General features: G+C 30.4%; 2 protein-coding genes across 2 annotated transcripts in view; one reads left to right on the top strand and one right to left on the bottom strand.

Annotated features, from left to right (window-relative positions):
* Positions 1-751, bottom strand: part of LOC127706593 (uncharacterized) — a 35,892-nt gene extending 35,141 nt beyond the window's left edge. The window contains exon 1 of the mRNA XM_052211248.1: positions 630-751. The gene's annotated coding sequence lies outside the window, so the exon portion shown is untranslated. The remainder of the gene's footprint in view (positions 1-629) is intronic.
* Positions 752-779: 28 nt separating this feature from the next.
* Positions 780-27,380, top strand: LOC127704610 (protein SPT2 homolog). The gene is made up of 6 exons (XM_052208728.1): positions 780-965; positions 3,849-3,981; positions 7,311-9,107; positions 16,362-16,539; positions 18,514-18,591; positions 20,069-27,380. The coding sequence occupies exons 1-6, from the start codon at positions 915-917 to the stop codon at positions 20,157-20,159; spliced, it is 2,328 nt and encodes a 775-aa protein (XP_052064688.1). The 5' UTR covers positions 780-914; the 3' UTR covers positions 20,160-27,380.
* The last annotated feature ends 181 nt before the right edge of the window (positions 27,381-27,561 follow it).

The following is a 27,561-nucleotide window of genomic DNA, read 5'->3' on the forward strand; positions in this document are numbered from 1 at the left end:
ATGTTGAGTGATTTCAGGGCTTTATAGTTGCAGCCTATGGGATTCACATACAGCAGAACACATAAACAAGCTTGAAATGGTACAGAGGCATGCTGCCCCTATACATGTAACAACTACAATAACACCAGTAGTGTAACAACTATGCTAAACAAACTTGAATGTTATACATGTTATACTTAGTCATAGTTTTGTCTTCAGTTGTTTTTGTTTTCTCTTGATGTGAACACATTTAATAATTTTTCACAATTCAATTTGGTTGAAATACATAGCAAATTTCTGAATAGAAATTTAAAATAGTAAATGTGTTTATCTCATGCGAAAATGACAATGACCAACAACGAAAATACAACAAAATAAAACGGTGACAATTCTGCTTCTATTGGTAATCATGGTAATGTTGGTACCAAGTTGCCTAAAATCAGAAATGACCCAAAAATATGTTTTTGACAAAATGTAAGTTTTATATGAAATATATCATGTATATAGTGAAAAATCCCCAAGTGACGAATACGGCCACACTCTGTATATGTTGAAAATGAAAGTAAAAGTAAATTATTGATATTTACTAAAGCTTGAATTTAATATATATAAAAAAAAACGAAGACATTCACTAAAGTAAACAGACTCACTGACAACAAATTAATAAAAATTGTTAACAATGAACAGCGAAATTCCTCCTTTTTAGCTTTACTGGAGTTTTGAATTGGTGTGAACTAATTTAACTCTTGTGAAATCGAAACTTCAGTCTTTACTTCCGGTTCAGAATGCAGGGGGCGCTCTTCTTAACACGCTCAACTTCCGGATAAAAATCAACAAGAAATTATGGTTATCAAATTATACAGCTGACTTGGCGTTTTTACAACATTTCAAAAAGTTTTTTTTAACATACATGAGTTAACTTAAACTTTTTAAAGATGGACTTTGTGTCCATATTATCTTTAGCCTCTAAAAACACACAAAAACAGGTATACACATTGGCTTTACAAATTTCGCAGTACAGCTGTACTGTAAATTATGCATACATGTTTCTTATTCTTTATTTCGAATATATTGATTAAATTTCAACCTCCGAGGACATAATTATCATATAAAAATCTTTTTCAAGGAGTTAATTCCCAACGGAAATGGGTATGGTACTTTTTTCAACAATGTAAGGCCAATTAAAATTAATTGATAGATTTTCATCCCCGCCCGCCCCTCTCAAATCGTTCCGCCCGAATTTTTTTTATTTTGAAAAATTTACGATTTTCGGATTTTGTTCATTTTCGTTACCGGTAACTGTCGATAATTTCGTTTCATTAATAACATCCTGTTTCAAATTTTGGTTTTTGCATTTCTTTGTATGTTTGATTCGTTATACATGTATATACATGATAGAACCTTATTATTACACTTGCATATATGAAGAACACGTCACAAGAGCGTTTCATATCTAATAAAAAATAAAAAATAAAATCCTCCCACCCACCCCATTTTTTTAAAAAATTTGGATGAAAATCTACTAATTAAATTTACTTGGCCTAAAGGTTCTAACATTAATTTCAGAATGTTCAGGGACCCTACCAATATGTAGGCTTATACTAAATTTACATAATCTAGGCCCATTTACCGACAATTATGTTGGCCCTGGGTCTTTTCACCCATATTGAAATTCAACTCATTTTCGTTTGCACAAATTATTGTTTTGTTTTGTTTCTTCAAATTCTTGTGTTGTGTAATCATGTCTTCATATACACCTTTGCGCTATTTATTCCTATCCGGATAAGTTCTAAAATTACACAACTTTTCAAACCAGTAGAAGGTATCTGGGGCCTTGTTCAAACAATGTATTGTGCATAAAATGTTTCATAGAGACATGTTTAAACCATCGTAAACACATCAAACAAAGCATTTCCAAAGACTTTTTAATTTATCTTTTAAAAATTGCTTCTTAAACTATATAATAATTTTAAAATGTCCACTTTCTATACTTTTTCCTCCCTCATCTCATTGCTGATGACCTTTGTTTTGTTCCGCTTGACCTCAACAGGAAGTTGTTTAAGTAACTGTTTTCCCAGATTGGACAAAATAACAATAAGGTGTATTATATAAGAGTGGCAGAAGGACTTTTTTATGTCAGGATAATTGGGCCCTTATTTTTTCCAGATTTCTGATTAAAACTTATTTGGATTCCAGAATAATTTTGGAAGATCTGGAATAGAATGCTTTATTTTTTCTGGACTTTTAATATTCATCGTTTATTTTTCCGGGAATCTGGGGATAACTGCTCCTTCTGTTTCTTTTCAAATCCTCCTAATTTAATATTGCTCTTTTTTATATGTGTTAATTTCATAGTACGGAAAATTAGTATTACACAATATCTAAAAAAAATCTATAGTAAGCATGACCTCACAACAAATGCACAATGAGATTTCTGCACTTCAACTACAACAGTTGCCACAGATTTTAATTCTGTGTTTTATTACATGTATGTAAATCATCCCAAAGGGTGTTCTGAAATAAAACTATTTCCATCAGATATGTCTGAAATACAAATATGTAATACAGCAACAAACAACAACAACTGAATTACAGGCTCCTGACTTGGGACAAGCACATACAGAATGTGGCAGGGTTAAACTAGTTTGAAGGCGCCAACCCTCCCCTAACCTGGGACAGTGGTGTAATAGTACAACATAAGAACAAACTATAAACATGATAAAAATCAGTATGACTAGTATACAAGCAGATGCCGATAATGAATTCTTTGTTGGTTACAGGGTAATTTACCTACATGTAATACTTTTAGATTAGAAACAGTAAATATATACAATTATTTGGCCTATATGGTTTTACTATATGTACATTCAGTGGCATAAATGTAACAAGTGTTGATGTCCTCTAGTAAGCTACATGCTAACTGAGTCACTGGAGCTTCTCTTGGAAACATTTACTGTGTTAAAGAATCTATCTTCATGATCTTTATCATTTTATTGTATTCAATTCCACCACAAGGGATCCATTTTAAGCTACATTCCATGTTTTCCTATATATCAAAGAAACAAAAGTCATAAATAAGTGTAGAGCTACATGTACCTAAAATTCTCAAGTTAACCAATGTTCTGAAGTGTCATCTATAACTTGGGTAACAGAATAATTTTACATAGCTCTTCACTTAAAAAGCAGACTTTCATTACTATATAGAAAAAAACATGGATTTTTACATCCCTTGTTGCGGTTATTGGTACACATGTAGTAAAGATGAATATTTTAACAACTGATTTAAGTCCTGTAAACTAGCATCTGTGAAGAAAGCTTAAGAAATTTAACATTTTAGTCATTTCAATTGTCAGGTGATTGTACTCCTATTATCAATAACAATTAGTACACAAGTATTTCAAAATAAGTTTGTTTTATGTATTTCTGTCCAAATTTTATATACATGTACATGTGTCATGTTCAGAGATTTAATTTGAGACAATCATACTTTCACTTTCACAACATGCATGTATTGAAAGTGAAATTAGATTGATGTTTTCAAAAAAGACCAATGAAAATATTGATATATCAAAGGTATCATTCATTGGTACTATAGTTTGCTGTTTGTGAACTAGTTTTGCTTATAAGCATTTAATTACATTAGATACATGTAATTAGTTACTTGACTGTAAAATGCTAAAGAAATGATTTTGGCCTTAAGAATGACATTTAATTTTCAATATATTTAATTGTAATTTGTGTAAATGTATGATTATGATTGGTCAGAAATCTATATACACTGGCATGGGCCACATAGCATGCATAGATTAGGAAAAAAACCCAACATACAGCATGTACAGTGTATTATTCCAAGATATCTATTTTTGCAGAGACAGACTGAAAGGAGATTCAAAACTGATCTTGATGCACCTAAAAAGGAACGGAAAGATAAAGATGGTAGACCAAAATCAGAATTTCTTCAGAAAGTTAAGGAAGAGAAAGATCGGGAGCGAAAAAGAAAAGGTTAAAAAAAACATATTTTAGCAGTACTGCAAAAATAATTGTAATTGTTGGCATAGGCCAACTAAATCAATGATGTTGATAGGTACATTGTTTTCAGTTATGAATAGTTTCTTTAAAGGACTCATCACACCTCAGAATATTAGATTGAAGTTACATATAAATATACCAGGTGTATACTTATGTCGGCTAAACAAAAATTGAAAGATATGTTGGAACCATGTAGAGCTAATTTATCGTGTTTGTGTACTGTTGTTTGTCTTTTGGTTGGTTTTTCGTTTTTTGTCATGTGGTTGTCAGTTTGTTTTGACTTATGACTTATGTCCCTTGGTATTTATTTGCCTCTCTTTTATATTTATGGTACCATAGTAAAATGGTGAGGGTTTATATATCTTCAGGGTTTCCCCTTAAAAAAAATAAGGAGATGTGGTATGATTGCAAGTGAGTCAACTATCCACCAGAGTTCAAATTAAGTGGATGTAAGTAATTATAGGCCACAGTACGATCTTCCAAAATGAGAAAATCCCATACCATTTAGTCGGCTAAAGAAGTCTCTGTCATGAAAAATGTGCAACAATTCAAACAAGAAAACAATTTACGAAAAACAAATATGACCGAAATTAACAAGAAACAACCACTGAATTACAGGCTCCAGACTTGGGACCGGCACAAAAAGAATGCAGCGGGGTTAAACATGTTCGTGTGCACTCAACCCTCCCCTATTGGCCTTACCTTGGACATGGTGTAACAGCACAACATTAGAACAAACTGTTTAATCAGTTGCAATAGGCTTGACTCAAAAGATCAGTACGAGGCACAAAAACAACTTACTGTGAAAGTACTTTTATTCATGGGGTACCAATTTTCATGGTTTTCATGGATGGCTTTATCACCGAATTTCAGTGTCCAACTAAATATAACAGCTGTTGTCCAAATGAAGACATGGAAATATCCCTATGTAGGTTTGACTACAAGGATAGGGGCATATAATCTAGATAATACATTGAATAGAAGCAAACACACTATGAACTATATAAACAACTTCAGACAAGTTTTTTCCCATTTAATCTTTAAAAGTCTAAACTGTACGACTTTTAACCTATTAATTCTCATGAAAAAATAGTTTTGATCGATGAAAGTCAGACTTCCGGTGATGATATGGGATGATGAAATGTTCATTTTATCTCCTTATAATTCTCATACGAAAAAAAAAAATCATATTGTGCTTACTTTTTTTATTTCATAAGAATTAATTCTTATTCAAAGTACATTTGTGGCATTTTTTATGTAACTGTTTTCTTTAAGTGACATGTTTCTGGTCCAATTAACACCTTTGATGTTTTTAAACTGTTAATCATTCGATCTCAGGTTAATTAGTGTCATCACTTCTGATTACACGTGTGCAACAATTAAAATGTTTACTTTGCAATTTCCTTCAATCACAACAATTTGTAAGCATAGATAAATCAGCTTATTTCTGAAAGCAATATTTTTATAAAAATTTGATGAATGTTGTAAGTAATGAAAGACGATCAAGTAAGTGAAAATGAACACTTATTTAGCAGTGTCCCACAAATCAATATAAAACAACAAGTTTTTTTTTCAAGAAACTTTGTTTCTGATGGCTTCAAATTCTTCACTCGATTTTTTTTCAGAAAACTAAAATCCACGATTTAAGAACCCACGAACATGAAACCTTTGCTTAAACCACAAAATTGATACCCACAAATAAAAGTACTTTCACAGTACATAAAAAACAATAGATACAAAGCACTGCAATAAGAGTACTAACAGTAACCATGGTTACTGAAAGCTAGTTCAAAGCCAATTACAACTAATAAATAGATCATGTTCTCCCAGACTAAAGTATCAATCAGTACACATCCAACGGATTGGTAATTTAAGGAGTAAATATTGCATATAGTTTTTTAACAAAATCAAGCAGTGAAGTGATCTTTTTTTAGAACCTATCCAGTCAATGTCAAGCAATTTATTAATGATATGTTATACTTAGACATTCAAGTTACAATATGATGTGTATTTGAACTACCATACTTGTCAAGAAAACTTTTTTTAATTTAATGCATGCCATTTAAATCTGTTATCAAAATAGATCAAAATAGGTTCAACTTTAAATGAACAATCAAAGCCCGCCACATTCTTTATGTGCCTGTCCCAAGTCATGAGCTTCTAGGGCAGTGTTTGACATTGGTTCATGTCGGTCATATTTGTTTTTTTTTCATAAGTTGTTTGTCATAAATTAGACCGTTAGTTTTCTCAATTGAATTGTTTCATATACATGTATTTCCTGTCTGGGCCTTTTATAGCCAACTATACGGAATGGGGTTTTCTCATTGTTGAAGGCTTTAAGGTTGCCTATAATTGCTTACATCCAGTTTATTTGAACTTTTCTAACAATTGTTAAACATGTACACTGGTTTTGGAACTAAATTGTATTTTTCTTTTTGAATGTAACTCTTATATTGTCATATACTAACACTAAGTTATCAGACAAATCAAGCCTTCTTGGGAACTATCATCTCTATGCTGTTCAGCCTTGAAGTAGGTTAACACACAGGTTTATTCATAATAGAAGTTTAAAGAATTGTCACTATTTATATCTAAAACTTGCTGTAAATTGAACAAATGTTTGATGGTCCATTTTCTGTTTCCCCATCATAAAAAGGTATAAAAACTGCTTATTTATACTTCAGATTTGTTTAAAAAAATGAATTAGTTCTCCATGTGTGAGAGGGGAGCCATTCAAACAAACACATTACACGAAAAAGATGGCTATTGCGTATTTTCTTGATTGCTGTCAAGTCGCTGTAAAGGTTTTGATAACACAAGCAACTGATTATTGACTCTATCATTTAAAATCACATGACACACTGTACTTTGTTATCAGTACCCTCCATGATAGGAACCAAAAAATGGTTAGGATAAATTATTTCGCCAGTTGTTAATCAGGACAATTTTTCAACAAATTTTTTTGTTTGGCTAGTTGTGAATTTGGTGACCATCAGCGGAAATCTTGCATCTTGACCATCCATAGGTCATCTTAATCAGGGAATATTTAGAATCTTTTAGCTACACATGTTACATGCACATACAAAAAATGTAAATATTTTTTTCAATTTACCAGAACAGATATTTGGGATTTCCATAATAAAGCATGGACTATCTTACTTGATCTTTAAACTTTAAGAACCATGTTATCAAATTATTATGTTAGAATTATCCTTCTTTCTGAATCAATTTTTTATTTGATAATTTTTTTCTCCCTGTAATATTGATAGAATTATGTTCAAATGTATTTTTCATGTTTTAAGAAATGGATGAACAAAGAATGAAAGAAGAAGAGAGTAAAAGAAAAATAGAAGAAGAAAAAAAGAAAGTTTTTAGAATTCCAAAGAAACCTCGTCCTCCAGAAGAAATCACAGATCAAACAGACAAAAGTTCAAAATTATCTGCACAGGAAAAACTTGAGAAAGCTAAAAAATTAGCTGCAAGTTTTGGAAAAGCTAAAACTGTTGTTTCCTCATCAAAGTCTGATTTAAATAGAAGTTCATCAGTAAGTGACAAAAGTTTCTCTAAACATAAACATGATAAACCTTCTCATTCAGAGCAGAGAAAAAATGGAAATGACAAACATTCAAATGACAAAGATGTTTCTAAACAGACAGACAAGAAACCATCAAATGACAAAGATGTTCCTAAACAGATCGACAAGAAACCATCCTATAAAGATAAGTTAGAAAGAATGTCAGACCAGGAAAAACTAGCAATTATCAAAAAGATATCAGGGAGTCTTGGGCGTGTAGGGGATAAAATATCGGATACAGAAAAACTTGACAAAATAAGGAAAATTTCCGAAACAATTGGAAAGGGGTCATCAAGTAATAGTGACAAGAATGAAAAACCAAACGGATCTCAGAAATATTCTCCTCTTTCCAGTAAAATAGACAGAGATAAAATGACAGGAAATCTTGAAAGTCTTCAGAAAATAAAAAGAGAATTTAAGGAAGCTGAGGAAAGAGTGAATGGAAAAACTATCACAATGCTTGGCAAAACTGATGAAGGAATTAAAAGAGAAGTAATATTTGACAGAACTGATGCTGAGAAAATGAGATATGCATTACAAGAAAAAGCAGCACGAATAAGAGCCATGATGAACAGACCTGAAGAACCTAAACCAAAAGAAAGAAAAAAGGGGAAGGACAAAGTATCTGAAACTGAGGTAAAGGGGAAAAAATCAGAAACTTTTAAAAATGAAGATGATGAAAAAAGGAAATATTCTGATTTTAAGAAATCTTCTAGTCATTCCAGTGATAGTAAATACAATGATAAATATAGTGATGATAGAAGTTCTGACAGATCTTCTAGGGAGGAAAAACCTGTTAAAAAGAAAAAACCTCCACCACCACCATCAATGAATTTTAATGATTTGTTAAAAATTGCTGAACAAAAATCACATGAGCCTGTCAAAATTGAAGTAATTAAAAAACCAAAAAAAGAAGAGGAACGATTATTGACTAAAAGAGAGATGGCATCTCAAAGAGAATATCAAGAATATTTAAAAAATAAGAAAATACGAAGAGAGGCTGAAATTGAAGAGAGACAAACTTTGGATGTTAAAAGAGAAAAGCAAATCTCTAATTCATTAAAAAGTAAATCTACATCAAATTTTGTGACAAAATCAGCAAGTTCGTCACAAAATACTGCAAGAAAAAATCCTTATTCAGAAAAGTTAGTGACTAAATCTTCGTCGCCTGTGCCTAGTTCATCTAAAGTGTCATCAAGTAACAAGTTAGGAAAATCAATGTCATCTTCTTCAATTCCTTCAAAACCTTTTACAAAACAGTTCAAACTACACTCAGCAACAAATTCTCAACACAATTTAGACTCAAATCCAGCAAAGAAAATAAAACGTGAGCATATAGAAAATGAAAGAATTTCCCAAAAAGAAGAGTATCGGAAGAAATCAAATGGTGCTAAACGAAGTAATTATGATGATGTACGTGAAAATGTGCTAGTGTGCGGGCCACCAAAGAATGAAAAACCAGTTTCTTCCAATCCATTTGATAGAATATATGGAGAAATAAAGAAAAATCAACCATCAAAGCCAGGTAATTAAATATAAACACCATTCATAAATGTAGTAAAGCACACTTTTTACAACGGTAATTCAGAACATAGCAAATGGTTGGAAAAGTGTCCTTACAATGAGCAATGATTGGTAAGTTTAGTTGCCTAAATTAAGTCATAATTTTCATTTTGATGAACATACAATGAAGTAAGCCATAGTCTTTTGTTTTTAAAACAGGGATTTTATGTCTGTCATATTTGGTTTTTTTTCGTAATTTGTTTTGTTATAAATTAGCTATATATATATAGGCCGTTAGTTTTCTCAATTGAATTGTTTCATATTTTTCATGTCAGGGCCTTTTATAGCCAACTATGCAGTATGGGTTTTTCTCATTGTTGAAGGCCGTACGGTTGTCTATAATTGCTTATATCCACTTCATTTGAACTTTGGTGGGTAGTTGATTCATTGGCAATCATACCACATCTCCTTATTTTTATATTATACTATAATTAAAAGAAAGCTTTGGTCAAACTGTATTTGTCAATGCAACCGCAACCCAGTAACAAAAAACCCAAAAAATGACTATATCGACATAGGTCTAGATCTTCAGCAATACCTTGTGACAAGTTCTAAATCGCTTTGAGAGTCTCAGTGAATTTAGATTAAGATCTGAATTAATTGAGCAGAAACTATCAGTCATATGCCAATACCACCAAATTTCCAGATACAAGTGATTGAAAGGTTCCTGATATGGACAAAGTAACAAATGGTTTGGTTAAACTAGTTATTTAAGCACGCAACATTCCCTGATAATGATTAAGGTCTTTATTAGTTGAAGAACAAAAAGTACTTAAGAGAAAAATAGAATACAAATTAGTTTAGAATAAATTCCTTAGAGTTCAATGATAGCGATATAATAAAGGACAAAACCATAGATACTGTAAGTCAGAAAGGAGTAGGCCCGGTAAGACCCCTTTTTGACCCCAAAATATAGCATTTCAAAAATTTGTTAAACATGTAAACTTTTAGCTATTTATTGGAAAGAAGAATACTTTTTTTACATAAATATTGGCTGTTTTTGACAATACAATGCACATGCATCAGGTACAAGCATCATTAATTCATGCAAAATTACTGAGATCTTCACAATTTTAGCATTTGTTTTTATTTTTAGACAGTTTTTTGTTAAAATGGAATTGGCCGCACTTGTGTTCAGTCTTAATATTTAAATATATGTTGTATTTGATGATGATACATAACATATATAAAGTCTGAGACTGAACATGAATGCAGCCACTTCCATTTTAGACAAAAACTATGAAAAGTGACGTTTGTGGCATATTTGATAGATTTTTATATTTATACTTGAATTAAGGCATCTTTAATGAACAAATCTGTTCAAATTGTTTACATAAACTAATTGAAATGACCGAAGGAGACACTTAAGTGTTAAAAAAATGTAAAAAATCTTTCATTAGATTAACTTCAAATTTTAGGCCAAAATAAGCCATTACCGGACCTTCTCCTTTGTGCTTACATTTATTATTGGGATTGTTAATCAATGCAATGGACACAAATGCCAATTTAATTATTGGGATTTCAAGGAAAACTGCATAGAAATAATGCTATCAAAATTTAACATGCAAATTTATTTTTGAGAAACTTAGCCCATTGCAATTTTCACCAAAATTTCAGAATTTACAGTTCATGTAAAACACTATTCAACATTATCAAAGAATGCTCAAAATTACTGAAAGTAAGGTTAAACCTAACCTGCTGATACAATGTATGTAAATCAGCCTATATGTAGTATTCCCTTATTAGAAACTGTTCTTTGGAGTTTCTAAAAACTACAAACCAGAACAGTAAATACATGTAAGTACTCATTTCAATGCAGCTATAATGTCAATAACAGTCATGACAGTGCATTACTCTGACTCTCAATCCTAATATGATGATGATGGGAGTTTTTAACGACCTTGACTGGCTATACAGCCCTCGCACGGTCGGACTTCTTAATATGAAAATAAACCAAGTTCTTTATAAAGAAAGAAATAACTGACATGTTAAACATTGTTAAATCCATGATGAATGTCAGAATCTGAATTCAGTTGATTTCTTGCTTAATAAGAACTTTACCATAAATGTCATATCATCATGATCATGCATATGGAGTTATGGACAAATAAAATACCAGCTATTTTTTTTTAATTCATCAACAACACTAGAATTCTGAATCAGTTTTTAAGTAAGGAGGGTAAGGCTTACCTTTCAGCAATGTTCAGTTTATTGAAGGAAATGCAGCACTTCAACATTGTTCAAGTTGTATTCTTAATACAAGAACACATAGTACAGTACACATTTGAACATTGTGTGTGAACAATGCTGGGCATTTTTTTTTATCTCTGACATGCTGGAACTTCAGATCTCTGGACAGACCACCTATTGTGATCAAAGTACCAGGTGGCCATAGGTGTAATAAAATTGTCAGATATTAATTAAGTGCGATAGATTAACAACTGGGATTATGACAGGTAAAACAGTGTAAAATTTCATATTCACGAGTTTTAAGCAATTAAAATATCTTGTTGGTAATGTCATTGTAATGTTTACAGTTATCAGACAGTTTTATAATCGTTATCATTATTACATTTATTATTTTTACCCTAAGATTTATGAATTATAAATATATACATGCAATAAAGTACTGACTCTTTATGCCTATTTTTTTTCAGTGATCAAAATAATTAGAATTTATTTTATTTTTTTCTGAAGTAGTCAGTATAGTTTTAAATTGTCTGTCATTGAATTAATGGAATGTAGGACAGAAAGTCACAGGATAAAAAGTTAAGGACAAAAAGTCACAATTCAGTTTTGAGATTATTTTTCCTTGAATGATAAAACACTTATATGTTTTTAAAACATTTTTGTATTTTTCTTTGAACTATTATATATAAAGCAACATTGTAAACAAAATTTATTCTTAAAGAAATCAAAAATGGTCAAATAATTGTTAAGAAAAAAATATTGTCTTAATTGGCTTGGTAGTCAAATGGCTTCATGGTACAAAGAAATATTACCTTTGCATGAGTAACGGCATGTAATGTGTACATTGGTGAACATGCAATTTTTTAGTGCAGTCAAAATTGATAGACATAATTAGAATCGAAATATGAATATTTATAGATACATGTACAAGATATAATACTTAAATTAAAGAATGTCAAAATATGTATAGCAAAATTTAATTACCTGTCAAAAAAAGGTGTGTTAAAGATCATCTGCCTTTGTGGTCCGTCTGTTATATGCACCGAAAGGGTTTGCATCTCTAATTGTTAAATTTATGCTTGTACAGTTATCATTGACATTTCTTCCTTGTTGTCAAGCCTTTTTTGTTCAAGTTGTTATGTGTTACATTATGTACATTGTAAAGATTTGTTCTTAATTTCAAAGGCACTTGTCTCTGAGAAAATACTCTTTATACCTTTACAAGTTAATTAATAGTATTTATGCATATTTGTTAGAGACAATTGTGTGCGTTAGCTTAATTTTCAGAATCTTCATAGTTTTTATGTCAAATTAATGACATTTAGATATGATCAAAAAGAAATAAAAAAATTTAGTTTTAGAAATATGCTCCCATCTAAAGATGTCAGATATCTTTTTATACGACCGCAAAAAAAATTTTGTGGTCGTATATTGGTATGACGTTGGCGTCGTTGTCGTCATCGTCGTCGTCGTCGTCCGAAGACACATTGGTTTTCGCACTCTAACTTTAGTTTAAGTGAATGGATCTCTATGAAATTTTACCATAAGGTTCAATACCACAAAAGGAAGGTTGGGATTGATTTTGGGGGTTATGGTACCAACAGTAAAGGAATTAGGGGCCAAAAAGGGGCCAAAAATAAGCATTTTTGTAACTTCCAGACATAACTTGTGTGTTAGTGTATGGATCTCTCTGACATTGTACCACAAGGTTTCATATCACAAAAGGAATGCTGGGATTTATTTTGGGGGTAATTGCCTCAAAATTTTAGGAATTAGGGGCCAAAAAGGGGCAAAAAACAAGCATTTTTCTAGTTTCAGGACAATAACTTGTGTGTAAGTGTATGGATCTTTCTGAAATTGTACTACGAGGTTCCATACCACAAAGGGAAAGCTGGGTTTGAGTTTGGGGGTAATTGCCCTAAACGTTTAGGAATAAGGGGCCAAAAAGGGGCCAAAATAAGCATTTTTCTAGTTTCCAGACAATAACTTGTGTTCAAGTGTATGGATCTCTCTGAAATTGTACTGCAAGGTACCATACCACAAAGGAAAGGCTGGGATTGAGTTTGGGGGTGATGAATCATAAGGGGGTTCAAAAAATTTGGGGGGGGGATTTTTTTTTTTTTCATTTTTTTTCTTTTTTTCCTCTTTTTTTCTTTTAAAATTTTCCATTTTAAGTTGGTTATTTCTGATTTATATTTAAAATTAAATATTAATGATATGGTAGGAGATACATACCAAACAGGATGTGTAAATTATTATATAATAAGTATTGTGCAATAGCAAGAAATTTTCAATTGCACAGTATTGCACAATAGCAAGAAATCTTCAATTGCACAGTATTGCGCAATAGCAAGAAATCTTCAATTGCACAGTATTGCGCAGTAGCAAGAAATATCCAATGGCACAATATTGCGCAATAGCAAGAAATTGTCAATTGTACAGTATTGCGCAATAGCAAGAAATATTGAATTGCACAGTATTGTGCAAAAGAAGATACTTCGTATAAATTGCTTATTTCTTGACCAATTTCAATGGGGTTTTATTCTTGAGTTCTTGGGTTTTTTTAATATGCTGAATCTAACCGTGTATTTAGTTTTTGGATTTTGGACCCCGTTTTTAAATTGGTCCACATTGAGGTCCAAAGGGTCCAAAATTAAACTTTTTTTGTTTGATTTCATCAAAAATTGAATTATTGGGGTTCTTTGATATGCCGAATCTAACCGTGTGTTTAGATTCTTAATTTTTGGTTCCGTTTTCAAATTGGTCTATATTAAGGTCCAAAGGGTCCAAAATTAAACTTAGTTTGATTTTAACAAAAATTGAATTCTTAGGGTTCTTTGATATGCTGAATCTAAACATGTATTTAGATTTTTGATTATGGGCCCAGTTTTCAAGTTGGTCCAAATCGGGGTCCAAAATTAAACTTTGTTTGATTTCAACAAAAATTGAATATATGGGGTTCTTTGATATGCTGAATCTAACCATGTATTTAGATTTTTGATTTTTGGGCCCCGTTATCAACTTTGTCCACATTGAGGTCAAAAGGGTCCAAAATTAAACTTTGTTTGATTTCATCAAAAATTGAATTCTTGGGGTTCTTTGATATGCTGAATCTAACGATGTATTTAGATTTTGGATATTGGACCATAACAGGTGAATGTCCAATTTAAAATTTTTAAGTTCTTAGACCACATTCATTCTGTGTCAGAAACCTATGCTGTGTCAAATATTTAATCACAATCCAAATGCAAAGCCGTACCAAGCTTGAATGTTGTGTCCATACTTGCCCCAACTGTTCAGGGTTTGACCTCTGCGGTCGTATCAAGCTGCGCCCTGCGGAGCATTTTATTTAAAGATACTACTTGTTTTAATATGTGTATCAGGGGAGGATCCAAGATTTTAGGTTAGGGGGAGCGCAAACTTAAACTTTAAAATTTTTTTTGAGGTAAAATTATCGAAATATTCTTTATTAAGCTGAGGACAACCCATGCTTTGCAAATTTTAGGGGTGCACGCCTGCCATGCCCCCGCCTGAATCCGCCCCTGTGTATTAATTATCTTTTCATTTTTGAACTTTTAAGAAAATTATTTTTTTTCACTATTGAACTATCAGACATGTCTCTTAATTAAACTTTGTGAAAATATGAAATTCTTCAAACGTTCATTTAGTGTGGAAACTCATCTTTTGGAAATTATGGGCCTGGCCTAACTGCATGTACATATACATGAATTTAAATTGACAATTTCTTTCAGAAATGATTTTCAGATTCAGTCAGTTTATTGTATATTTAAAGTACTTCATTTTAGTTTATACATTGAAACAATTGCAACAACATCAATAGTATATAATTATAGTCCTCTTTGAATGTGGAAATCCAGAATTGTCAACTTGTTGGGGGTGTTTTCTGGAAGCTTTAATAAATACTAAATGATAAAACTTTGATAGTTAAACATAGAGTGTAACTAAACATGCTAAAGATTCTGCAACTATTATCAATAAGTTTGATGTAATATTTCTGTTATTAGGACAGTTAAATTAGTTAAGGAGAAGGTTTGAATTGATAAGACCCCCATTTTGGGCCCTGAATCTGTAAAAACCTGCCAAAATAGCCTTATTTTGATATCTTGAAATCTATTTTCATATTAGCCAAAGCTTTACACAAAAAGATAATTTTTGATTTTCTGTAATGATTTTGACATTATCATTAATATGAAGTCAATCTTTATCTTTCCTTTTCTTTAATCTGAAAAAAAGATGTGTTCTTTTAATGTGACACCATCAGGCATGGTAACTTTTTCTTGTGACAGAGTGAAATCAAAGGAAAGCAAGAAAATTGACTTCATCATGTTCATAATTGAATTTTGCCTTGTAAAACTGAAATCAAGGAACCACACACATTGAATATTTAAAAAAAACAACAGCAAAAATGGTCACGATGAAAATGTGTATGCATGTACACAGAAATATTTCATTTTAATTGATAAGGCAGAAAACATATTGTTCTTAATTTCATTGAAGTGTATACAGAGTTTATTGGAATTCATAAGTCACAAAACATATTGCTTTTAACATTGTAGAATATTTGAATACTTGAACAACATAGAACTGTTTATATTTTGCAGTGAAAATTCCTTTTTTTTCTTTCTTAAGGTGGTACCCAACACCTTGACTAATATTAATTTGGCTCGTTTAATTTTCATAAAATTTTGACAAAATGTTTACTTTGACCCTTTGACAAAAATATAAAAATTTCAAAAAATTTGAACCAACCACTTTATCAGAAAAATTTCGTTGGTTATATAGCAGTTTGACAAACACTAATTTTGATCATTGAGAAGCTTAATATTTCCTTAACAATACAACGTAATTAAAACGTTTAGCTGATTTTTACAGAGTTATCTCCCTGTAGTGTTAGGTACCACCTTAAATGTTAATAAAACTCTATATTCAAAATTAATGTTTTTTTTTAATTTTGTATTTAAACTAAAATTTGTATCAATTTCAAATTTGATGTTTATTATTAAAGCGAAGCGGAAGCATCCTGATGAATACTCAGATTCAGAAGACGAATTTGATGGGGACCTGGATGGATTTGTTGTGGATTATCTGTCGTCAGGGGAGGAAGAAGAAATGGAAGGCTATGACAATGATTATGAAGATTATTCCAAACATATCAGGAATATATTTGGTTATGATAGGCGAAAGTAAGTTTTTAAAGAATCTGACATGAAAAAAAAGTTGTTAGTTTACAAATGTATCTACATGTAACACAAAAGATCTATATATACTAGCTTGCCTTTGTCAACAGTGACTCTTAAAATTTGCATTTCACTTTTTTAAGCTTAAGCAGTAATTTATGTTGGTACCAACACAGATCCTCCCAACTTCAGTTAGCTCATGATGAATGAAGTCAATTAAACCATTCAGTTATATTTTTATGATATTTATATCAGTAGACTTAAATCTTATTGAAAATCTTGTATATTTAAATTTTTTATGTAGCAAAAAAGTGTCTTGACCTTCACCATATGTTCACCGAATTCATTATCAATCCTTTTATCAAAAAAATCTTCTCAAACCTTAACATTTTATGCCTTTACTAAATCAATTTATCTAGCCAATGTTCTGTTAATTTTCCCGATGTCGAAACAAGTTTGAGAGGGGATATAACATATAGTCTTTGGTTTTCTTTTTTTCTGGTGAGGATTTGTAAAATGAGGAGTAATCTTTTGTTAGTCAATGTAGTATGTATAGAAGGTCAACAAATGAATTGAATCACTTCAATGTGCATTAATGTTTTAAATAAGAAATAAAATACATAAGAAGAGAGGGGATTTGCTGTTTATGAAGGTTTCATTGCATTGTGTTTGTTTTATTGTCATTCACCTGCATATTTTTTTTCTTAGTTTTTTGGTGCAGTATTCCCCCTAATTTTAGAATTAGTAAGTCTTGCTATCATACTTTTGATGTCAACGATTGTAAAAAAATCCTATGATAATGCCATTAGATATAAGAAGATGTGGTATGAGTGCCAATGAGACAACTCTCCATCCAAGTCAAAATTTATAAAAGTAAACCATTATAGGTCACAGTACGGTCTTCAACACGGAGCCTTGGCTCACACCGAACAGTAAGCTATAAAGGGCCCCAAAAAATTACTAGTATAAAACCATTCAAACGGGAAAACCAACGGTCTAATCTATATAAAAAACGAGAAACGAGAAACACTTATGAACCACATCAACAAACGACAACTACTGAACATCAGATTCCTGACTTAGGACAGGTGCAAACAAATGCAGCGGGTTTAAACGTTTTAATGGTACCAAACCTTCACCCTTTTTCTGAAATAATAGTGTAACATCACAACATAGAAAGACATACTATAAAATATCAACTGAAATAGCTTAACTCAATCAAAGGACATATTAACACCATTGAACATACACTGAACAAATAAATTTGACCTATGACACAATGTAAATACAAAATAAATAAACTAAGGGAAGAATAATAAAAGTAACATGTTATATCGGTAAGAAATGTTAAACAATTAAAGAAAAACAATATGCATTACTTATTTACAAAATTTAATCTCCCAATGTAAAATTTGTGCAACAACTATCAGTCTGGCTGTCTTGTTTAGCTAAATTTATTAGATATTGTCCTATAAATTTGATTGCCTTGTTTCATATTGTCTTTCTTTGATGAACTTTGAATTTTTTCTAGAGAAAATGGTGTAGATGGACAATTTTTTCAATTTAATACCTGTTTATGTGATTTTTGCATCAACCAAGCATAACATTAACTTTTCCACGAAAAACATTTTGGCAGTTAAAAATTCTTGATCTGAGAAATTTTGCAGACATCATGAAGAATGTTATATTGTTTAAAGTTTGTTTTTTACCTAACTGATATTGTCAATATTCCAGTGATCAGGCTTAGTGTCACAAATTAATTCTGTTATTTGCTTTTGATGTACATGTGTGAAATGTCAACAGTATATGTGCATTTTTAATAAAACGTAAATGTGTCAATCCTATATATGACATCACATGGTTCTTTGATTGCATGCTAACCTTGAGTGACCTTTAAAATATTCCCAACATCAAGCAAGCAAGAAATTTTAGTGTGTCAAATTTTGTATAATTTAGATGTCTTTAATTTTATATTAACAGATTTAAGTATGAAAGTGATTATGACATTGCAAATATGGAATCAAACTTCAAGGATGTCATGAAAGAAGAAGCAAGAAGGTAAGAACAGTATTGAACAGATATCTGGAATTAAAAACATCACAATTATATTTATAATCACATTGCTGTCAATATAATGGAATTCTATGCGACTTTCATACAAATTAGAGGTTTAGCTAGCTCTAAAACCAGGTTTAATCCACCATTTTCTACATAAGGAAATGCCTCTACCATTTGATAAAGGAGTTTCCGTTTTGAATTTTCCTTGGAGTTCGGTATTTTTGTTATTTTAACTTTTATCTGATTAAAAATTAGATTCATTATTGAAAATCCTGCAATATTTGTGGGATTAAAGCATGCATTCATGTATTTTAAATTGCAACGAAAGATGCAGAATGCAAGACATAGGGATGCTTCTATGGCAGCAGCTGTGATAGGGATGGCTTAAACTATTTGTATAAATATTTATTCTTGGGAAAGTAGAAGACCTAGATCCTTGTATGCAAATGCCTTATTACGCTAGAAATTTTTATCATCATTGTCCTTGACCTCACTCTTATGGTTCAGTGACTGTATAGTTTTTCTAAGATACTTTAAGGAGTAGGTCAGCTATATTTGGTATATGGAATGATCTTGAGGTATTGGTCAATGTTAAGTTTTTGTTGTTAGATCTGTTTCTCAGATACTATAAGCAGTAGTTCAACTTTAATTTGTTGTATGGTGTACATGTCCGTCTGGAAGGTTTCATTTCACTGTGACAACATTTTCATGGTTCATTGGTCAACATTGAGTTTTCATGGTTATGTCTGTTTCTCAATGACTTTAAGATGTACATTTCCATCTCGTAGGGTTTATAAGACCTTGACTTCATTTACATAGTTCAGAGCACTTGCAAAGGTTATCACTCCTTGGAAAATTGAAGAATCATTGAATCATGAATAGGGTTAAAGTTCTGATGTGCTTCTTTAATTTGTCTTTTAAGAATTAGGTAATGATAATTAGTTATTGGTTATAAATTGTGTTTGCAAATTTGAAAATCAAATTGTACAAATGAAATGGGCAGCATATTCAAGATGGGTTCATCAATAAATGCTTAGAATAACAGTTTCACTTAATAGCTTTCATTTATTGCAAATATCTGTCATCACCCAAAGTAGAGTTCTTAAATTAATTAAAATCTTTCTTTTTCTTTTATTCAAATCTCTATTTGTTCAGAATATTTTGAAAATATGGAAATTTCTACAAATAGTTATGAGAAAATTGTATAGACATTAAAAATTAGGAGATATTAGATTTTGACACATATAAGAAAAAGAAAAAATTATTTTGTTAAAAATTAGTCTTGCTAGTGTTGGATGAAAAATGACAGATTTTCATGTTTATTTGCATGTGCTCCCATATTATGACACTGTCATTTTTTTATTATTTTTTTTAGGAAATTAAGCATCCATTTGTAATATTACTAACCAGAATGAGTTAAATCAATAAAAAATTTCTGAAAGTTTACATGTATTCTCACTTTTGTTACATATTACAGTGCAAGGCTTGGTATGCAAGAGGATCTGGAAGACATGAAAAAGGAAGAAGAAGAAATGAAAAGAAAAATGGCAGGAAAGAAAAAGAGATGATGAATATGAACATTCTTTTATTTAAAATTCAGATAAAAATCAGGTGTTCTAAATATGATGGTAGAAATATTAGAAAAAAGTATTTAACAGAGGTCTTGGAAATGTGTAGGAAGTGGATAACTATTTCAGATTAAAAATAAGCTGTAATCTGTTAATGTTGAAAGAAGAATTATCCATTTGTTTAGGAAAGTTACAAATATGTCTTTAAAGGAGTTGAATGCCCTTATGAAATGATGCTCTGTAACATACAAGGGGAATGTTAGTATTTTTCACCTCGACACCCAGTGTTCCTTGATGACATTAATTATACAAGATTTACCAGCCTTTAAGTCTTTGTACTTTACAGAACCGCCTTTGACTTCATGTCAGCATACTGTAGAGCTTTATAAACCCTTAGAAACCATAAGCAGTAGCTGATAAAATTGTAATTGCTTTGAACTAACCATAGAAAATTTTCAATTTGATGTTATGATATTGTTCTTAATACAGGCACATTTACCCCTGAGTCTGATACAGCACAAATAACACATATAAAACACTAACTAGTAAAAATAAAATATCTCAAATGTAGTATGTTTTAGTTTGTAATTGATATGTTCAATTACTAAAATAAAAATAATCATTTGTCCCTGGACAAATTGAATTTTTAGTTAAGACTCTATTGGTACCTACCCTTAAGTCTGATAGCAAATATCCTACTCAGGGTCACCAGAACAACTGAATAAAACATTGAAAAAAAGGGTTTTTAAAGTGGAAAATATATAAAAGGCCAGTGATCTCATATAAGTTCTTGTCAGCATGTTAAAGTTTTCCTAAGTTGGGTGTGAAAATATTTACATATTGCATCTTTATTAGAATGAAAATAATTCATTGAAAAAATTTGAATTTTCTTATTATTAGTTTTACTTATAATTACTACACAGCACTGACCAGAAAACCCCATAGGTTCAGACATGAAAGAATTGTTAGAAGAAAAACAAATTGTAGGATTTTGCCTGTGGAAGAAAATCTTTATTTTCTCCTTTAGCCATTGATTTATTTAGTTTATAACATCCTGTTAATCCCTGAAAAAATACATTCTGTTCACCCCTAAATAAATACTAAATTTAGATATTTCTTATCTTATTAATAAACAAAACTCTCATTTTTATTTAATAACATTCAGAAACTTCTATTTATATTATCAGTTTCAAGAATATGTCACAAAATGAATTTTATTCAGTATTAAATGAGTAAACTATTTAATTTCAATTACTTCAGAGATGAATGGAAATCCCCTTTGACCTACAAAAATGTTGAATTAACTCCTTACAGTTCCATTGCATGGTTAAATGAAAAGGAGAGTGTACGGCATCTAGCAAAAATCTAGCTCAAACTGGAGCTAGGGGACTGTCCTGAACTTGCTGTGAGGTGTGAGCTATTGCTCTGTGATGAAGGTCCTACTGTAACTTTTAGATGAAGTACAGCAATAAAAGCACTGTTACTTTCCTTATGGTTTTGTCAAATGTGACCATGTGTCATAAATTAATACACCATACCTCTTCTTTTCCATTGAAACTGAAAAATGTTTTCATTAATGTGTTGCTAATATTTGTATTTTATAATATGCTTGTGATAAAAACAAAATATAAATATGAAGACTAAGAATGGATTGTATAATTAACTATATTGTATCTACAAAAAGCTTATTTAACAGGAAAATGTATGTTATTGTGGATTTTGAATGTGCTGTTATTCAAGTTACTTGGATTACTGCAGCCTTTGTAAGAATCAGGCAACAATGCTAAAAAGATAAGGCATTTCGCAGTAGGCTCATTGTTTACCTTTTGGGTTTTTCCAGCTCTCCATTGTTTGAAATTCAATTATTACATTAAAATTTGAGCTGTTCTCTATTTTTGCGAATGTATATGCAATCTAATGATATCCAAATGATTAAAATATCATGATTTTAAGCTTAAAAAAAATTTGAAATTTCAAAAATTGAAATGCAAACAACATCAGAGGTGGATTTAAGGTTTAAAGCAGGGCAGGCGGTATGGACCCCCTTAAAGGAGCTACATATATGGTTAATGCATAGACATTTTACAAGTCCCGCTCCTAATGTTGCTTTGTTCGCGGGCCCCCTTTATCAAATTCCTAGATGTGGATCTGAACATGCATCTTTAAAAATCCACCCAGATGTGATATGACTGTTACAAAACCTGCTGGAGGTTAGAGGAGATATTAAAATTAATTTTATATTGCCTGGTTCATACAGAGAATTAATGTTTGTGGATTGAAATGTATATGTATGCATGTGTGTGTTTGATTTTGTCATTCTATAAGAAGTAAAAACTTGAAAAATTGTAAAATAGTTGTTTGTTGATTTCACATATTTATTATACTAATTGTTACATATACAGGTTGTTGATAATATTATTTACTGCCATAGTACTTCAGTGCATTCAAATATTTAAAATGTGAGTAAGTCAAACTTAAAGTTTTCTGTTGTAAGAAAAGGATACAGATTTAAATATTGAAAGTTTGTTAAAGAGAAATTGTTTCATAATATGTACATTAAATATTCATCTAATAAAATTCCATGAAAGATTTTTTTGTAAACTTAAACCTATTTTTTTAAACCATTTAATGAACAAATCTTTTTCACAACTGAGACTTCTGATAGTTAGATTAAAAGTAATTTTTATTTCAATTTTTGTTCATTAATTATACTCTTAAAATATTTATCAAATAAGAGGTGCAAGCCTCTTTACAAAGGTTATGACCTACTTTAGCTTTGATTCTAGATGATAAAAAGATTTGATATGAAGAATATTGCTGTCTTTAATGTCATTTTTGAAAGTTCATGAGTTAAATTTTAGTGTCCTTTACTTTAATACAAAATTAAAGTTAAATTTTCATATTAACATCATTTCTAAAATCTAGTATCACTTCTTTTTTGAGTTGATATAATCATTTACTGGATCTGAAATTAGCTTTACATTATTAACAGAACATGCAATTGCAATTGTTATTTGATCTAGTATCATGTGCAACATTAATTTTATTTGATTGTCTTCCAGCATTGTCTAGTGAAAAATGTTTCTTCAAATTTTCTGTATAAACAATTTGTATAAAACATGATCAAATTCGAAGGTTCTACATTTTAAAGGCTGTGACTGATAAACCTTTAGCAGTGGCTCCATTAAGCAATTCTTAAAAAGGCATTTACTCTTTTGCTTGATATGACCAAAAAATGTTGAAATGTTTTTAACTAAAAAGGGTCAACTTGTACTAGAATTCTGTTTAGAAAAAAATAATATATATCTTATGATTCTGTTTTACATCAGAGATGACTTTCACTCTGATCATAGTTTCACTAAATACTGATCAAGAAAATTTTAAGAAAACATACAGAAGCATTTATATCTGTATGGAATATTTTGTTTCATTTAAAGAAGTGTGTATGCAAAATTCTATATGTCATCTGAATTTGCTATTATTTGATTATAACTTTTTGCAAAATTGTCAGTTTATGATAGAATTTTAAAAACATCAATTATATATTTTATGTATTGTATTTGGTGTAGGCTATTGGAAGGTGCTATTACATATATAAAACCTGTAAGGATGATATGATAAGTCAAATGTATCATTTTCATTATTATGTTATTCCAAATATTGTGCAATACTTATATTTTGTGATTAATGATTATTAATGTGATTAAACATAGAACTCTGTGATGGTTAGAATAGAATTAGTTTTTTTGAAGTGGGTTATCAAAAGTAGTAAGGTTTAGTTGGTCTGTTTAATCATAAATATCAAAATTAGTGTTAAATTAATAATAATTTTGCATTTCAGAGAAAATTATAAAGATTAATGTCAGTCTGTTGATACTTTAAGCTTGTCAATACAAAATACATGTTTTGTCTCGCCTGTGACGAAAGTAGCAGTATGCAAGACATAGGTATTACTATCCGTTGGCAGCGTAAACTATTTGTATAAAGCTTTATGTTTCAGAAGGTAGAAGACCTGGATGCTTCATACCTTGTATGCAGATACCTTATGTTATGAAGTTTCCATCTGTCATATGCCCATGGTCCTTGCCCTCATTTTCATGGTTCAGTGACTGCTTGAAAAAAAATTACAGTTTTTTGCGTGAATTTCTCACTTATTATGAGTAATAGGATAACTATATTTGGTATATCGGTTCCTTGCAATGTCTACATGTCCGTCAGACAGGGTTAACCTGACCTTGATCTCAATTCATGGATCAGTGATAAAGGTTAAAGTTATGTGATTAGGTCCGTTTCTCAGATACTACAATCAGCAGGTCAACTATATGTGGTGTATTGAATGATTGTAAGGGGTCCATGTCAGACTGGCAGGTTTCATCTGACCTTGACATCATTGTTTATTGGTCAATGTTTAGTTTTTGTGTTTTGGTCTGTTTTTCAAGTACTATACACAATAGGTCAACTATAATTGGTGTATGGAATGATTGTAAGGTGTACATGTCTGTCTAGCTAGTGTCATCTGACCTTGACCTCATTTTCATGGTTCATTGGTCAATTTTAAGTTTTTGTGTTTTGGTCTGTTTTTCAAATACTAATAGCAATAGGTCAACTATAATAGGTGTATGGAATGATTGTAAGGTGTACATGTCTGTCTAGCGAGTATCATTTGACCTTGACTTCATTTTCATGGTTCATTGGTTAACGTAAAATTTTTGTGTTTTGGGTCTGTTTTTCAATTACTAAAAGTAATGGGTCAACTATATTTGGTGTATGGAATAATTGTAAGGTGTACATGTCTGTGTGACAGTTTTTATCTGACCTTTACCTCATTGTCATGGATCTTTAAAAATGTTAAGTTTATGTGATACTTGTAGTAAAACCTTTATCTTTAAGACTTTCAACATAAAATCAATGGTCAGTAAAACAAGCGAGACATTTCAGCGTTTGCACTCTTGTTTTTAGTAGGAAATCCTTTTTTCCAAAAATGTTGAATTTTAAAAATTTACAATTTGCAAAAGTGACACAGTTGAAATATCAAATAGTAACACAAGTTGGATAACTTTCATGAATTAAACATGAATTAAACACCTACAGGAATACCTTAAATTTTTTTAATATAAAGCATTTTAACAGAAAAAGCAGATATCCTGATTTTAAAAATGAAATCAATAATATCAGATACATCAACAAAGTCTAGAGAAAAGTTGGGAAATTGAGTTTTGAATTTGTTGAATTGAAAGCTTGGCAATGAATTCCTTAGCCATATTAAATTAACAAAAACTAATTAAACTGTTGATAAGATAAATAGATCGAGTAAAAATTACGTTAAGCAGAATTATTTCCGTGCAGTGTTCACCAAAATTGGAATTAATTGTAATTTAAATATTATTTTGGAGTCCTCATAATGTACTCTGTCCATTGATTATACTCTTTTATTTAAGTAAACCTGAGAGATAATGATGTATGTGTTACTGCAATAGTTTTCTGAAACAATACAATTTTATTATTATAAAAAAAATATTAAAATTTTTCAAAATTTGACAACAAATGTTTTTTTTTCAGGCTTCAGCTACTACTTACTGTAAATTCAGAAATTATTGCGATGTTTTCATTAATACAAAATAATGACAGTATCAGGTTCGCAATAATAAAAACTGGCATTCATAATTTCAGTAGTGATCTTCCTTCATAAACATTTTTGCAATCCCATTAATAAGTTTTTCATATTTCCCAGTGGTCAACGATTCACAATAATAAACATGATAAATGCATGCAAAAATTTCTGAATTTACAGTCTTTTTTAATTTTGTTAGAATTCTGTTGTAGCTTTTTAGCAAAAATCTGATCTTAGATTACTTTTGGTATAGAGATTTTTGTGATAAAAACTGAATAAAGTCTCAAAAAATTTTTTTTCTTGGAATGTGTACTTAGAAATGTGATCATTTATTAGCATACAACTTTTCTGTTACCCTGAATGTGATGATTAAGTGCATTTGAACTTAGACATTTGTAATACTGCTCAATACAAATGAGAAGAAGTAACTTCTTATCAACAATGAGTAAGAAATGTAATGAATACTTTTACCAGATTTTGTGTCATTATATAGTTGTGACTTTAAAGTCGTTTGTATCTTGCGACCAATATCTTTAATGAATAATGTATGTTTTCACCTTTGAATATTTAACAATAATCATTTTTTGAGAACAATTGTGTGCATGTATTTCTCATAAATCAAGTATTTTTCATAGACATATAAGATTGGTTTTTGTTTAAAAAGATTGATTAAGTCATTGATTAATATATTTTTGTATAAATGTTAGAAACACAGTAAGAAAAAAAATGTTTCTTTATTCTTGTACTCCTCTTTTCTACAAATTTTGCATGAATTCTGTATGAATGACATTTTGTCTTTGTATTTTGTTCAGTTCTATCAAAGAGTTTTGACACCATTTACTGTATCATAGCACATGTCCATTACAAGCATAGTCATTGCTAAAAAAGTAAAGAAGATCAATGAAAATGGCTCAAGTAGAAAAATAAGTTAAATCTTAATAAACAAATGTATAACCTTGCCTCATTAAGAAGGAGGTATATAGTATTGCAGGTGTTTTTCGATCTGTCTGCCTGTAATAGGAATAATCCTGTTCTTGGAAGCTATTGTTAAATAGCTTTGGTAGTACCATGATTTGCTCAGTGTACCTCTGAAAAAACATCCATTTTAAAGAATTTACAAAATAAGCAAATTCTTTTTCAATCATAGAAAATAATTTTTTAGGCATTATGGTTTTCCTCTCCTTTTTCCAACTCAATTGTCAGTTTGCTTTTGTGGTACCATAATTTGCTCTGTGTATCTCTTATAAAGATTTGATATGGTATTATCTTTTGTAACTTCTGAGTTTTTATAGAATTTATAGAGTTAAACAAATTAATTTTATTTTTTTGAAGTTAGGATTTTTCTTCTTTTACCAGTACAAGTTTTTATATAAAAATAAGAAAGTATTTTGTATACTCATCATTGATTAATTGTAGAGCAAAAGTGAGAGTTAGTTTTATTTGAGGGGCAATTAAAAGGGTATGTGTTAGTTGTAATGCATTGAAAGAAATTTAATATTTACTGTAATGTTCTATTAAGGATTTGAATATGTGATCAATGTCACAACACAACAATTCTTCAATCTTTCATTATTTGTACATGTTTATTCATTAAATATTTTTGTTGATTATGTAAGTTATTTGTTTTTCATTTTCGTTCTGCATTTTGTCTCAAATAGGATACTGTATTTGCCTAAATAGCTTTTTACATCCTCTTATATAAAAAAAACTCAACAACATCAGAACAAGAGGCCCAGTAGAACTTGATTGCCATACCTTGTGTTTTGCTGAATGTATTGATCTACAATTACA

Source organism: Mytilus californianus, unplaced genomic scaffold (genome assembly GCF_021869535.1).
Source record: "Mytilus californianus isolate M0D057914Y unplaced genomic scaffold, xbMytCali1.0.p SCAF_6, whole genome shotgun sequence".
Taxonomy (NCBI): domain Eukaryota; kingdom Metazoa; phylum Mollusca; class Bivalvia; order Mytilida; family Mytilidae; genus Mytilus; species Mytilus californianus.

What these genes read in the sequence shown, in the direction of transcription:
- LOC127704610 (XM_052208728.1), top strand. Translation starts at nt 915, where the DNA reads ATGGACTTTGTGTCCATATTATCTTTAGCCTCTAAAAACACACAAAAA. An exon ending in CTAAAAACACACAAAAACAG is followed by an intron (nt 966 to 3,848) that starts GTATACACATTG and finishes CTATTTTTGCAG; the next exon opens with AGACAGACTGAAAGGAGATT. An exon ending in TTTGGTTATGATAGGCGAAA is followed by an intron (nt 16,540 to 18,513) that starts GTAAGTTTTTAA and finishes TTATATTAACAG; the next exon opens with ATTTAAGTATGAAAGTGATT.